At 38.7% G+C, this 16,591-nt stretch overlaps 1 protein-coding gene across 1 annotated transcript in view; it reads right to left on the reverse strand.

The window, feature by feature from the left end:
• The window catches only part of atxn10 (ataxin 10), a 96,459-nt gene that overhangs the window by 44,123 nt on the left and 35,745 nt on the right, over positions 1 to 16,591 (reverse strand). The window contains exons 6-9 of the mRNA XM_015353298.2: positions 13,526 to 13,606; positions 11,821 to 11,983; positions 9,955 to 10,063; positions 8,151 to 8,320 (exon numbers count right to left, since the gene is read on the reverse strand). Of these exons, the coding sequence (XP_015208784.2) occupies positions 8,151 to 8,320; positions 9,955 to 10,063; positions 11,821 to 11,983; positions 13,526 to 13,606 (523 nt within the window). The remainder of the gene's footprint in view (positions 1 to 8,150; positions 8,321 to 9,954; positions 10,064 to 11,820; positions 11,984 to 13,525; positions 13,607 to 16,591) is intronic.

The raw sequence follows: 16,591 nt of genomic DNA on the forward strand, positions 1-16,591 counted from the left end.
TCGACACAGGAGAAAACAAATGCCTCATTGATATACCTATCAAAGCCACCGGCCACATAAAACCGGGAAATAAATGATCAAATTAGCTGAGTAATAGCATGAACGAGTACTTCAAGAGTGGAATAAAAGAGGAAGAGGAAATCAGCTATCAAAACCTCAGAGCACAAGGACAGATTACCCTTATACTGGAGGGATTAAATTGTACTGCCCTACACTGGACTCTACGATAAATAAACTATGGTGCCTTTAAAAAGATGTCTGAGTTGTCAAGTTCTCATCCCAGCACGTCATTTGCTACATTAAAGCTGGATATTGTGGCATTATAAACACAGTGTCTTTTACTGCTCACCTACTGCTTACTGATTTTTCCCCACAGATAACTCCAAAGATTTGAAGAACTTGAAGTTCAAGCCATGGGCTGGTTCTCCTTGGTACCATGAAGCTGACCAATGAAAGGGGTAAAATTCAGATCAGGGATGTGAACTACACTGCTACTTGCATTTCAGTTGCAGCTCTGGGAAGATCCATTTATGTCACTTATGGTTAGGGCACGGATTATAATTTTGAACATCACAAATGCTAGGGAATACAATGGAAGAAATCTGGTAAAGTATCATTTGGCAGAAAGAGGTCATGGAACCATCAGATTGGGTTTGTAAAGAGATGTTCATCGTAAAATAAATTATTTCTTAGTGATGGGTAAGGAAAGAGTCATGTGTACCACTGAACGGGACAGCTTGTGACAAAGGACTCCAAAGAACATTAAGCCAGCTCATTATGGTATGGTATAACAGTGTGGTTTGGTACTTTATTGGTCCAATTAAGAAAAATAAAATCACCTGTCTTGTCCAAACAGCACTCCACCTTGCAGGCAATTTTTGAACAATCTCTTATTAGACAGGTAGAAAAAATTAGATTGGATCCATTTCATATTTTTAATTTTAAATATCAAATTCTTTCCTCTGGAAATTGTTTAGGGTTCCTAAATATAGATCAAATAGACACAAATATTAATTTGCTCCCTTATCTATTAAAGCAGTTAAGCATAAATAGCAAGGGGTCAGGTGAATGCAATTGGGTCAGATTAAATTTGCTGAAACAAGCTATGTACTCTACGTTTAATATGTCATGATCATTTTTGTAATGAGTTTCATATGTGCAATAGTTGTGATATGTTTTGAGATGTGTTCAGATGTACAGAAGCAATGTGTGTCCATACAAATTTTTCCCTAGGGGACAATAAAGTTTATCTTATTTATTATGGAAGCTTGATTTCTTTTATCAAATTATGAGATGGATTGGAGGGGTAATTTTGCAGACACTCAGAGCGCCATTATATGGTATTGAGGAGTGCAGAATTGTAATGCTCATCTGCTTGACACTGTACTGCACAACACACTCAGACAAAAAGCACAAAGGTGGCATCTTTAGCCAGAACATCTCTAGCCTTCCTGAGGCTGGAAAAGCCTTGGTGACTTACTTTGAACCCTTTAACTTACAGAATCAGAGCATCACAAGAGAATCTTGTCGTCAAAGAGAAACGCACTAGAACAATCTTCATTCTATGCTTGAATCCAGTATCACATGGATATCTTTATACTGGGAATAACTGGAGTAAAGAACGGGCTCAAAAAGTTGAATTTGGAGAGCTTTGGAAGTCTAGCGTCTTGGCAGCATCTCAGAGAATCAATGATTCAATGGCCCCTTGATGTCTTTTCCTCTTTAACCAGGAGGTTCTGAACTCTTTTACATTAGCAAAAATCTTAGTCTGACACAGCTACAGTATGTCCACAGCTTTCCAGAGGACAATCAAAACGCATCCTGAAGCATGTTGCGTACAATAATGTTAATTTTCTCTACAAACGCATCTTCTCCACAGCTTGTTCTGGAATATAAACTAGTGTATGTTCGTGTTCCACCCTTTCTCCTGAGATCATAATTAAAAAAGGTTGCACTGTCACACAGTGTGGCACCTAAGTATCTAAATTCAGCGCTGAAAAGACTGCTCTATTCTACACCCTGCATCTTATGTTTACCCCCTTAAGAATATTACCATACATCACAGGTTTCCTGTAAAGTGCATTTAAGTCTCCAAAATTATTTACTTAGTTTTCTTTTACAGGGAAAACAATCAACCACGGTTTCCACTAATTAGGTCTAATTGCTCTCTCCAGTGGTGTAGACAGACATGCTCTGGTAAGAATTGTGGCCTATGAAGTAACTGAGGATGGAGCATCTTTGCCAAACCACAGCTGCACTTGTCTACCCTAACCTGTTCAGGGCTCGGCAAAGCAAGTTACGAGCGCCGCAGCAGCACCTGCAGTGAGACCACAACATCATGCAGCTGCTTATAATTAAAAAAAAAAGGTTAGCTTAAAATACAGTTTTGTTGTGTAGGGGCGGGGTATAGTTTAGTGCAGTGGGTAAGGCATTGGAGTCATGACTGCGAGATTGTGTTAAAGATTACCGGCAGATACCAATGTTGCATCCTTGAGAGAAAAACTTGACCCCAGTTGCTTTAGTCCACCAGTTCATCGAAGTGGGGACCAGCACTGACAAAATATCACCTCCACTTGAAGCTGCAGGAACCAGGATGAGCTCAGGCCCACTGAGTTCCTATAGTTCAGCTTACAGTTTGTTTTAAACAAATAAATAACTATTCAAAAAGAAGAAATGTGGACCAAAATGAAAGCAACAGGGGACACATCCCTTTGTCACTTCGCTTGCAAATCACAGCTACAAATACTTCAGGAGCTATGTCACACAAGGTTTGGAGTCTGTTGCTACCTAGTGATGGCCTTTCAGTAAGAATATTAAAAGGTTATTATTTCTCACTGCTCTGTCAATCTCATGAAGACTAATGGTGAGGTAACACAAAAAGACGAATGCGATATAAAAATCTGCTGGTTTTAACACATATACCTTAACCAGATACATGATTTTATGAGTAGAAATCAATCCACCACCAAGAAAATTATTATTATACAGAGCATTATTCAATATGACACAGTTAACTCACCAGGGAAACATAAATATTAGTAAATATATCCGTCCAATTTCTGTTTTGTTCAACTCAGGATCACAAGGTGGGATACAGCCTGGGTGGGATGCCAGTCCTTCGCAGGGCACACAGACACAAACACCAGAGCCAATTCTCCCAGAAAACTACTACCAGGTCTTTGGACTGTGAGAGGAAACCTGAGCTCCTAAAGGGAACCCACGCAAACCCAGGGAGAACATACAAACTCCACACAGACAGCACCCTTGGAACCTAGGAACCTTGAACCTAGGGCCCAGCGGTAATGCCAGCCATTGCTGTACTGTGCCACTATATTAGTTAATATAGGAATTAATTCAATAAATAACAAATGTATAAGAACTAAGAAAAAGATAGAGGCCCCAAAGATGAAAAAGAAGATATGACACGATAATATGAGGCAATTAGGTGAGTAAACACAATCAGTAGAGTTTAATGCTCTGAAGTCCAGCTTTAGATATTTTTCAACCAACTAATTTGCACAAGAGGATAAATTACAGTCAACACATTTATTTGAGGAAAAACAATGACTCAGTGCGGCCGCTTCATAAACAAGAAAATAAAAAACGTAAATGAACAGCAAAATAAACATAATTGCAGGCTTGCCCAAGGCTTTCTGCAGCTCTAAATTGTCACGCCCTCCAAAAATGAGGGATCTCTATGATCCGGTCTACTGCCACCACATGTTTATGACCTGGCGGTGGATCAGGGATCTTTAAGAGACGTTAAAAACTAAGAACAACATACAGTACAACAGCACAAAGTTCTTTTTTGTTCTTATGTTCAGATAAACCAGAGCACCGGTGATTCATTTAAACTGCATGTTAACCTTTTCAGCAATTTAACATGCAAAATTATGAAATCCTTTGTTAAAAGATAAGATCAGATCACTTTATTGGCCATATACAATTTCTTGTATTAGGAATTTGTCTTTTTCACATACCCCAACTTGCTCTCCATGAGACACACAGACAGGGAGAGAAGCCTGGGTTCAGAGCACAGGGTCAGCCATTTATACGGCGCCCCTGGAGCAGTTGGGGTTAAGGGCCTTGCTCAGGGGCCCAACGGAGTAGGATTCCTCTGCCAGCTGCGGGATATGAACCGGCAACCTTCCAGCCACAGGCGCAGATCCTGAGCCACAGAGCCACCGCACCGCCCCAAAACTTGTGCCCTAAGCAGGTCTTGAACCTGGATTGCCGACATACTTATATAACATTCCTCTGCATCACCAGCCCACTCTAACACACGGTAAAACAAAGACACAGCAGGAAAATGACACTAAGATAACTATCTTCAGTATGCACATTCAAACTACAGTAGCTACCATTTTTTTTTTATTTGTTTGTATTTTGTCCTTATTTCCTCTTAGGTCATCCAGCAAATAAACAGCAAATGTTATTTTAAAAATTCAGATTTGTTAAAACAAATCAAGATATATGCTGCAAGCTTCATTGATTCAATCCTAAAGTAGGGAGCTGGCATCTTTATTGGCAATACATAATTGGCTGACCGAAACCAAGATCGGTAGCCTTGAGGAAAATAGGATATAACTGACATGACCGTTGTAACACCAATTGATGCTAAATTTCCTACAGGTACAGAGGAACTGCTCAGGCAAAATGCACATTCCAGAAGAAAGTGCACAGTGCTCACACGTGTCCATCTGTGATCAGAACCCAAACCCCTGCCAAAATCAATGGTGCCCCACATCTTCTGGAGATTGTTTACACATATAACGGTAGATTTAAATCGCATAAAAATAAAAACAAATCAGTAGCATTCTGACAATTAGAAAACCAAAGGCAAGTGAATTTGATACTTAGTCCTTAAAATCGAAAATGGCTTTTCAAAATACTTGATAGTTAATAATTCCTTACATGTATATAGTGCTTTTCTGGACACTCCACTCATAGCGCTTTACAGGTAATGGGGAATCCCACTACCACCACCAAAGTGTATCCTCCACCTGGATGATGCAATGACAGCCAGTACTCTCACCACACATCAGCTATTAATGTAGAAAAGAACAGAGTAATGAAGCCAATTCATAGATGGGGATTATTACGGGGAAATGATTGGTAAAGGCCAGGGGAAATTTGGCCAGGACGCCAGGGTTACACCCCTACTCTTTTTGAGAAGCCCCCTGGGATTTTTAATGACCACTTAAGCTTTGTGATGAAAACTGCCACATACAGAGCACATTTTGTTCAAGTGTGGAGCTCAAACAGCATGTGTTGGCTGTCAAGAAACACAAAGGTTAATTCCATGCTGAAATGCAGAAAGGAATCAGCATTTCTGCTTTTGAGTCTCCTTCAGGTGATGTACTCTACCTTTCTGACACCTAAAGAAGGCTGAGACTCCTCTTTCGACTCTTCTGCAAGAACTTATCCTTTACTTTGTCCTTGACCGCAGAACTTGCCTTGCCCCATAACTGTCTTGCTGTAGGAACGCACTGAAAGATAACTTGTGTACACTTCCTACTGGGACTAGTGTTCTGTCAAGTAAGAGATGTCTTTTACAGGAGAAGGATGTTGCTGGGGAACTGGGTTTGGCAGGCCAGATGTCCTACAACAAAGAGTCGCACAGAAAGCATCTAGCCCAACACATCAGAAGAAAAAAGATTTGAATACCCTCCCCCCCCCCAAAAAGCCAAATGATATAAATGACATCTTTACAAGTACTAAAAAAAAATCTCCTGGCCAAGTGATTTAATATTCATTTTCTGCCATACGATTCCATCTCAAAGGCCTGAGATTCAAAAGCCGTTACTGAAAAGGGCTAACTGCCAGATTTTCCCATCTAGTTCATTATCTGTGCTCGATGTCTTGGAGATGTCTGCATGCAAATAATGAATGGGCAACCCCATTCGGTTAAAACAATACCTCCCCCCAAGGGGATTCGTGCCAATTTATGTCGAGCCATCCCAACGTGATTCAAATAATGACAGCCAGCAGAATGCAAGCCAGAGTGTGGAACTTTACACTGTTAATTAGTATCAGCGAGTATGGAATTTCAATTGGCTTGCTGGAGATAGCACACCATTGAAAAGAACGGGGAGTGGAAAGCTGTAACTTCTGGTTACAGTCTACAGAAAGCCAACTGCTAAAGTACAATGACTCAGCAGGAAAACTGTGTGTTCATCGGGGCTGCACAGAGAGCATTTTAACCAATCAATGACAGCAGATGATGAGTAAAGGAATTAAGTCTCGACTTGAAAAGAGGCAACATGCTCAAACTATAGGCCCTGCCCGGGTTTTGATAGGCAAAGCTCAAGAAGATTACAAGTTTTTTTTTAAATGTAACCCATTATAAGCTTCTCTCTGACCTTTCTGGCTTGCACTTTGACTTGTGACTCGACGCTACTTTGTCATTACCATCGTTAGAAGCTGGCAAGCAATTTTAAGACCTTGCAAATTATCTAAAGGCTGTGAATATCTTGCTATCAGGGGATTCTAAAAAAAGAGGCAGAAGTTTAATTGGAGGCACAGCACCTTCAGAGCAAGAGTACAACTCTACAATAGGGATAAGTTTTTAGGAAGAGGTCAGGAAAGGTTGACTGAAAAACACATGTCTTTAGCAAATCTACTGACAAAGCCAGAGATTAGCCGCTGCTATTGTCTTGCTGCATATCCACCCACACCTTCCAAAAGACAGAAGGGGGATTAAAACGTTTAGCAGGGCAACTGTGAAAGAGAGAATAAAATAAACCTATAGAGGGGTTTTGGAGCACAACAATGCAAAACAATTGAAAGAATCAAAAGGCATTGACAGATGAAATGACAACCCCCGCAAACATGGACAGATTAGAGGCCAGAACATTCCATTGATCTCTATGACAATCAGTCTATCCAAAACAACCCCAAGTGCCAAAACCTACTGCTCAATTCAAAACTACAATCTAAACTCTAACAGAGTGTGGTAAAATGCTGTGGTTGACAGGAAGGGAAAGAAAAGAAATCCATTTATTGAATTTCCTTTAATGATTACGAAAAATAATTTGCATTTTCCAATATTCCTTTGCCTATTTTTCTTGCATGGCAGTACAGGGGCTTAACGATAACATTTTGGAACACTGAATTTTGGAATTTTCCTTCCAATTAGAGGCAGAAATTATCTCCACCGCCCGAGTTAATCCTTTGAGTCATGCTCCTAACACCCCCACATAATTTGAGCTAAACACTTCCCACGCTGACAACTTTTACACTTGTCCTGCCACAAAATTATTTCAAATGTTAAATGCAAACAAAACGAAAAAACTGATCCCCTGCAGTGTGTGCAGGTTCTGAAAAGTGTCCCTATGCCATTGTGACATTTAGAGTTCATTACAACAGTGCTTTACCTGACCTGTAAATTACAGCTTTTAACAACTTTTCTGCCATTTTTGCAATGGTTAATCAATTTATAGCTGATTTTAAAAGCTTACGTATAAGGCCATTAAAATAGCTGCATTTTTCTCAAAATGGACATTTTAAATGTACTACTTCATGTCACTTACACACAACTGACTCTGAACACTTATCTATATTGAAAACAAGATCAAAGCTCTCATCCTATAGCTTAGGAATGACTCCATAACGATCAGAGATTCAGATTCCAACAACAATGTTTTCTTTCCAATAACATTTACATTCATTTTCTGGGATACTTTACAGATTTCAATTCTAGATTTCTTGATCGATTTTTGTGCATTTTTTCTTTGGAAACTTGTGTTTATTTTTGTGCGTTCATTTCTATGAGTTGTTCTAGAAGACATTTTTCTACTACGAGTGCAAAAACTCCCTAAGATATGTCACTGCTCCCATTTATCCTTCTATCCATGTACTTACCTCTCTTTCCAATTCAGGGTCACAGGGGAGCTGGTGTTTGTCTTGTCAATCAAACACCAACTGGCAATGACCATTCACAACTACATCTCTTAGCATTTAAAACTGAAAATTCCCAATGGGCTCAGCATGGTAAATTACTAGACGGTGAAGACGAGTGGTCTGTACTCATCAACCACCACAGAAATCATGAAGACCATCTTCAAAGCACATGCACTTGTTTTTCCACCTCACGGCATGATCAAAAGTCCTATCGGTGTATCTTTTAACACCTGCATTTAGTACAGTACCTTGTCCTGGTTGTTTCTGTTGTGGTGACACAAATTCCCGATAAGCCTGATGAGATGCGCTTTGAATCCCATAGCAGGGTTCCCAGAAGCTCCCAATTCAGAGAAGTCATGAGTCGCAGTAAAAACATTCCGACTTGCCTTGCCCACAAAATGAACTTCTTTCAAAAGTTCTGGAAAAAAAAAAGAAAACAAAAACAACCCTGGATCTTTAAAAAGAAGTGGCCAACGGAATGCTATTTTCTAGGCATTTTGTCAAATGAAAAAATATATTGTACCACCAACTTTTGTGTTATTTCAGAATACCTCAGCTACTTGTCCATGACAATAGTGGTAACACAGCAGTAGGAAGATCTACTATGCTTCCCCCCCAAAGAAAATAGATTTCAAAAGTTTTAGACCGTAAGTAGGATAATAAAGAGGTCTCTCTACAGGAAGTGCTTCATTTTATAAACCTTTCAGCTTTAGTTCAGATTTAGTAGTCCACTTCATCCTATTCTTTCCCAGAAATCTATGTGAAAGAAAATAAAATTATGGCCCGTGTTCATCTTTTTAACTTATTCTGATTCAGATGTTGGAAATTATCTATCAGTCAGCTGCACTGCCTTTAAAAACAGCAGTATTCATGCAGCGCTGCAAGAAGGATAAAGAAAACATCATCCAGCTCCAATAGAGATATTGACCTAGATCTAGACATTTTTACTGCATATTTTAATACATAATATATTATCAAAGGGCCTCCCTTTTGATTCAGTCAATGAAGTACACAATGATGTCTAGAGTCTGGAATTAACGTGTTTGAGCATGTGTCTTCCCACTTAGCTGACTGTGAAAAGGATTTTCCGTGGGACATTAGTAGCTGAGTGCTGGGGAATTACAACAGGGATTTTTCCAACCTGGAACTAGTTTTACCTGCTGGGTAACTAAAGTTATAAAGTTATAGAGTGACATCAAAGAAAGACCTGCCACCAGTCCCGGATTTCCCATGCCTATGAAATTTGTAGGGCCTACGAAGGAGGGAAACACTAGTGACTAAGCAAACAACAAGCTGAAACAACAGGCTTGCAATTGACTCTAGCTGCTCCAAATCAATGATCACGCGCTATCTAGTGGCCGTTCTAGAAATGGTCACTCGACTCGCTCCATCAATCGCGTGGTTTAGCATTAGAATAGTTTAAAGTGCATCATGTCAGTCGTCCTTCAATTGGCGTTTACCCCTCTTTTTACACATTTCGGATTGAAAGTGCCGACAGCCTCCAAACACAAAATCTGGCCCTGCCTGCACTTCTTCCAATTAGCTCTAACTCTGTGACACTGTGGATCCTGGTGAAGCAGGTGAACAAGTATATCCAGACGTCTCGTCCTCTTTTGATTGGTACAAGGATTGTTGCCTGAAAACAGTCTCAATACATGAGTACAACTGTATTAAGTAAGCGGATTAAATTAAAAAATTAGCTTTCACATTAAAAAAGAGCCTACAGCACTGACAAAAACAAAAGCTATATGTACAGTACTGCATTTTTGCATTTCACAGAGGCAAAAGAACTAATCTTGCACCTATCTTCCTCCACACACTTCCTTCAACTTCCAGACTGATGTTTAGTGGGTGTGTAAATAAATATGGAAATACATATTTAAAACATTTCAGAGGTTACAATCTTGAAAACATCCTGCAGAAAACATTTATTCAGCCGGAATAAAAAAAAAAGTTCAGAATGGCTGGAATGCATTTCAACATCTGTATCCATCCTGTGCAAAATACATACGGAACACTGTATTTCATATTAAATATGTGCATTATAATTACCAACAGTTGTTTTCAGTAGTTCTGAATAATTCTGCAGGAACATAAACTTTTTGCGGTCCGATGTCATCTCACAGAGAACATCTAAGAGACCCATTACGAAAAGAGCCTCCTGAAAAAAAAAAAAGCAGAGTCAGAGGAAATTCCTAGGATCCCATCCATAAAAACACATTTGTTTCAGTAAAACATATTTAAAAGCAAAGAAAGTTTCATCTCAAGGTTGTCTTAAATTTAATATTCAATTACCTTTGCATTTTTTATCTTAAACCAAACACTATTCCAAGAAGTCGATGTAAAGCTGCCCAAAAGCACCACACATTTAAAGTATTGCCAAGATAAAAGATTCACTCCAGTGAAATTTATTTAAAATGTAGCCCTGGCGCTACTCTAGCAGACATGTTTTTGTGCGGTTTCATCAATGAGTTTTAATGGCACATTTCTTTTTCCAAAGGTTTCAAACATTTATTATACTATGACACGGCATGTGTAATATCATTTGCAATATTTCAATTAATTCAATATCTACATAACTCAGTTATATTTATGTGGTTTATGCTACATGCATGCTTAAAATATGGGCAGGGGACCACCTTTTATGAATCAACATTTTTTTTTGTCATGCACAATATTTATGCAATGTTCTTATAGCTATGTTTTTTAAATGTGCAATCACCCTTTTTCTTTTCAGATCTTTATAAACACACACAATTTGAAATCAACAATTGTAATCAACCACCCTTGCTACAGCTGTACAATTCTGATACCAGCAGAAGCATTGGATGTACCTGTTTGCCTTAATTGTGCCAGAGCCATCTCATATTTTCTTACTAGGCCAGCCCTAAAAGAGTGCAGAGATTCAAGGGGTGACAGGACTTTCGCACAAGGTTCTGGGAAGACACAAGGGTCTCTCTAGCACCAGGATGTCTTGGGCAACTCAAACCCTTTCCGGGTTTTTATCGCTGAAGCAGAATGTTGGGTTTTTTTACAGGTGAATTAAAAAATGGAGAAAGACCACAAACTTAAAATCAAGCCTTCTGAAACAACCTCTTATAACTACCCCTCTGGAAGTTAGTAGTTAATTGATCTCAGGATCTCATCCAGATGTTTTGCATCACTGTATCAGCTTCAACAACATGGCAGGGAAGCTTGTTTTATACACCCACAACCCTCTGCGTAAAGTACTTCCTGTTCCCGGTTAAAAAATGCATTTCCACTTGTGTCCTTAATGGAAGGAACGGCCAGCGTAAATTAGCAAGATTAACACGAAAACTAAATTTTGCAGCAAACTCACTTTTAAGCTCAAAATGAAAACAAATGGATAAAAATATAACCGATATTTAGATCCCTACAGCTTTCCAAATTAAAGCGAGCTCAATGAATTGCGATGCTAACGAATTTTTGCACTCTGGGACAGCTATTTTGAGGTGTTCCAAGGTGCCTAGGGACGGCTCGTGATTCTTTAACTTTATTCTATAATTCTTGCGATACCTTTTTAGGTTAATACGAGTAAGCTGTATTTCAAGCAAAACAAAATGTAAGTGAAACGAGCGGGGCTTGGAAAACTAAGCCCTATGACTCAGATTTAAAGGCTTTACAGTTTAGAGTGGTCAATAAACAGGGAAGGGGTGTGGATATACAAAACACAACTGACTCACTCAGTGGACGCCATGCCAAATTAACGCTGATTAAATTAAAACGACGCCACGGATCCAAGACCGTGTTAACACAGGAGGGGGGCTAGAGAAACCCACAAGGCCGGCCAGTAATTCCAAAGCACTGCATCAAAACAAGCAAACCAGACATAAGAAGGGATAATTCAGCATGTATCCCGTGAAGCTCTCACAGCTGAAGAGTGCCGGCGAGCCTTACCTCATCAGTAGGTGAGGGATCGGACGCCAAAGTTAACACGGCTTTGCACTGGTCCTCGAAACACGAGGCGAAGAACTTGGCCAGCCTTCCTGAAATACCGGATTCCTCGATGGCCTCCTCCTCTTCCCCCAGCTGCGTCATCACCAGTTCTAATAACGTGATCCTGAAGTGGAATACAGCAGCCCATGGTTAAGAGAGCAAGCTTGTAAACGACCAGGAAAGATCATTTTCAGATTACCAATAACTTGGACAAGCTTATGGTATAACGCGTGTAATTATGCACTTTTCGGTCAGCTGACGTTACTTGTAGAACTCAAGCTTTTCCTCTTTAATGAGAGATTATACATAATTCTGAAAGAGATAAATAGCGAAAGTCTACTGATTTATGGTGGATTTATGCAAAGATTAATTCAACTTTGAATTTGACAGAATTTAACTACTTAGATAAAACGCATGTAGGCCTCTCAGCTTCACATGTCGACAGACTTTTCAATATGTACAGAGCATGTGGTTATGATCCCTGTTACTGAAGTTACTGGGACACAGACTGGACTGCTAAGAGTAATTAATAACCCATGCCCAACAATGTTGTACCAGAAGAACACATCTTCCAACGCATCCTGTAAACTGAGGATCCTGCCTGTTCTGAGGAGTCATTCTGCATGTCAACATCCATCTTAAAAATAGATGTAAACTGAACATCAATAGGGGACTGTACAAACCTGTTAGAGACCGCTTCGTCTATGTAATGTGCTTTGCATTGCTTTGAAAGCAAACACATAGCATAACTCTAAGGTTTTGTGGAGAATGTCAGACCCTAAGTCAGATTTAGGAATCTAGGGGTCTAAGAACTGAGGAACTGATGGGGATTTTTTCACCAATGCATAAAGCACCCAAACAGCAGGGTTGCTCTAAATGGCTGAGATTCAGTATCATGAAGGCAGTATAGTATAATGACTGAAGAATAACCACAGTATCTTATATTGTCAAAATACAGTTTCTTTTGCAGATGACAGCAAATAATTTTCTAATTTAGTAGTGCAATAGTCATTTTATCTACCTTTTCTCCAATACAAGCCTAACTATTATTTTATTATATCACTAAATGTACAAACTAATAAATTCCCATGTAGAAAAGTCAAAGGCACATACAATCATTTTAACATTTTCATTGTACTGCGTATATTACATCAATGGTAATCTTCCAGCACTTCAATACAATTTTAGTTAATCAGTTCTGTGAAATTGTATGAAAAAGGATACACAGAAGTATTATTAATCATGGTATAATCTAAATGAGAAGCAACTGAGTTACGAATTGCCAATATGACTCAGTAGAGCATTATATTATTACAAAAGATAATTATCTCCTTTTACTTTTGAGCAGAAAAGCTCAATGAATTTGTCTGTTAAATGTGGAAAGAAATTGTGTTTTTGTAATCCCTGCCTTAGTGTGCTGTTCATAAATTCTTTACTAGGTGATGGCGCCAAAAGAGAATCTGTAGTCTTACAAATATAACTCCCAGTTGTGGCTGAACTGCAATGTTTACCAACTAATCTCAAACCATTACCGTCATGAAAACATACATCTGAACTTTTGTTGCCAAATTTGAAACCACATTTTTTGTTCTTCTCCTTGTGAACAAAATACCCCCGTCAGGAAGGAGAGCTACAAAACAAAACCGCACTGGTTTGCTGGGATTACCTTTCCTGATTATTCAGCCTTGCAAACATCTTTTCAATGAGCTCGGAGGATTTTAGGAAATGCTGCGTTACAATCAAAACCCTAAAAAAAAAAACACAACATTAGGCACTCGCTAAAAAGAAAATTCCACATTGTTAAGATTGTGTTATGGTTCTCCGAAATTCATTTCTTAGGAAATACATTCAATCTGTATATATTAGTATACATTTATACTACACAAAACACAATACAGGGCTTGTAATGGTAAAGAACTCTGCAACAGAAGAATGACTCCTTTGGTCCAAGCATTTCCAGTCTAAGAAACAGAGAAGACCAAAATCACAAATTAGATTGAAAACAGGTCTGAAAGTGATGCCTACAGTAAAGAAGGCATACAGTATATGAGACAGACAATGTGCATAGAAGAGACTTAATCTGTTTTTGTGGATTGCCTTGAATGCTAGTCTGACTCAACCAAAGTTGCCCCGTCTCTCCCTAAAATAAGCACAATTTCAACTGCGCAATGTCAGGACTCCTAACCAAATTTGAGCTGCTTCTCATTGTATTTCTCAAATAGACGTACAGTAAAGAAGCCATATATGCGAGACACTCAATATGCTTGAATGATAATTGATCTGGCTTTGTGGATTTTGCCTTGATTGTTTGTCATGCTCAACCTAATACCCCCCACAGCAAGCACAATGTTGGGACTCCCATCCAAATCAAAACGACTTCTCATTTTTCTTTTTAAAATTTAACCAGGATGAGCTTTTCGCATGTTAGATTTCTGATGTTCATATTACATCTGAAAGTTTAAATCATGGCTTACATTTACCAGGCACCATGGAAAATGATTTGTTGCTCAAAGCAGTAGGCATGGTAATGAAAGCCAGAAAATGCAAAGGACATGTTAACGTTGCTCAGCGTTGGACTGGAACGGGAGTTCTTGATTAATCTGAGAACAGAATCAGCAACTGGGGCAGTCAAGAGCTGCAGAATTGTTTCTTACGATGATTTTTAAAACAATGTAAAGAATTTAGCAGGAGCAACTAACAACAGAAAGGTTATAAATAATAAGAGACTATGCAGTCTATTTTGCCCGTGTGAGAGTACATAACTGATCCAAGGATCTCAAAAGAACCCAAGGTATCAGCTTCAACAACATGGCTGGAAAGCGTGTTCTGTACTCCTGCAATTCTTCAATTAAATTGCCCCCTGTGCATGGCTTTCAATACAACAACCTTCAGTTATTTCTAGACTGACACAGCTGAAGGTTCTGAATTATGTCATAAGTATTACAAGCACATGTGAGCACTAGAACAGTCACTGCAAGTAGACTTCCGCAATAACAGGACTATGAAAAACGAATAGTAAAGTAAAAAAAAAAAGTGTTATTTGTCCACTCAGGTTCCCTTGATCTAATATTAGATTTTGGTTGAAGACCTGAAAACAATCAGTGTCAAAAATATGCAATAATAGAGGAAATCAGGAAGGGGGCAAATACTTTTTGACGGCACTGTATGTCCAGGACATCCAGTCCTAAAATCTCACAGTAAACACACAGTTAAACACAACATTCATTTAAGTGTAAATGAGAAGCATCTTCTCTTATCCAAAGACAATTTAATGATGTACTTTTGGCATATTACCAATTCGAATATAGGAACATGTTAAAGGGTTTCAGCTTAGTACATTTGATAAAAGTGTGGACCTTAAGAAAAAATTTCATTTGAATTGTGCACAGCCCTTGTTGTTATTAGTAAGTGCTCCTTTTATCTAGCAAATATTGAAAACTGGGACAGATTCGCAAGGGGAAACAGATGAAATTAGTTATGACTAGGATAACATCAGGTTTAAAAAGTAATTCAGCACAGACAATACTGTTAACATTTTTTTTTGAGGTACAGTAAGTTGCAGGTGACTTACCAGAAAAATGGCTTTGTATAAGTTTGGAATTTACATGTAATTTGATCAGTCAGAGTTAAAACAAACAAATATGATGCAAGAAGTTGCACAACTGAAGTAATGCCTTCAATTGCCTTATGAAATAGTCAATTTCTCTTCATATAAATCATGAATAATACAAGCAGGATACATTTAATGTGTTTTATGCATCTAAGACAGCTGGAAACCATGCAGAAGAACAGAAGGAGTTTCGCTATTTGTTGATCTGAAAGTGCTTTGCTCGTTTAAATAACATGCAACAATGCTAAAATATAGCAAATGTTATTAAAGCCTGCTTGGGATTTTCTCCGATGATCTGTAGACTTTCAAACAGAGTGGTGGTTGACATCAATGTCAGTTCAACTTTGGCTGGTTTAATCGAGCTCAGAAAGTACGTGACAGTCTGGAGAGACAGCATGTTTGTGCATCTTGTTGAGCCTTATGATCACTGCTGCGATCAAACATTCAACAAGGTAAGAAATACCATGGTATCATCATTCCAGATACTGTCATTTGTTTTATAAGGAATTTATTTATAAAAGAAGAATGACAATATGGGATTAACTAAAGCCAATTCAAAATTTAAAAGGCCCTATTCCCACAACTCACAAATATCTAAAAAACTATGAGAAGTTCCCAATATCCTAACCACCCCTACCTTGGTCTTTCTGAACAATATAGTGTAAAAACTATACATATATATATGAAATTATATTACAACTAGATAATGTATACCTGTGTAACAGCTTTAATCGACATCAGCGGCTTGTGTATAAAAAACTACATCTGTGTGATCAAAATGAAAAGATGCTTTTAAGGGTGAATTATTGGGTCTTCACTGGGATTTTAATTTGACAGTCATGTACAACCAACTCAAGTTACACTTCAAAATGTTGATAGCAGACTTTGTATAAACCTAATCACACAGACTTATTTCCCAGGGCAGATCTGTCTGGTCAGTTTTGTGCAGAGCAAGGTATGTATGGAAGCAAATCAAATTTTAAATATTTAAGCAAAAGCACAACTTTTGCTGAAGTTGGGCAGTGCAGTGGCTCTGTGGCCCAGGATCCACGGCCGACAGAGGAATCCTACTCTGTTGGGCCCCTGAGAAAGGCCCCTTAACCCCAACTGCTCCAGGGGCGC

Source organism: Lepisosteus oculatus, chromosome 7 (genome assembly GCF_040954835.1).
Source record: "Lepisosteus oculatus isolate fLepOcu1 chromosome 7, fLepOcu1.hap2, whole genome shotgun sequence".
Lineage (NCBI taxonomy): Eukaryota > Metazoa > Chordata > Actinopteri > Semionotiformes > Lepisosteidae > Lepisosteus > Lepisosteus oculatus.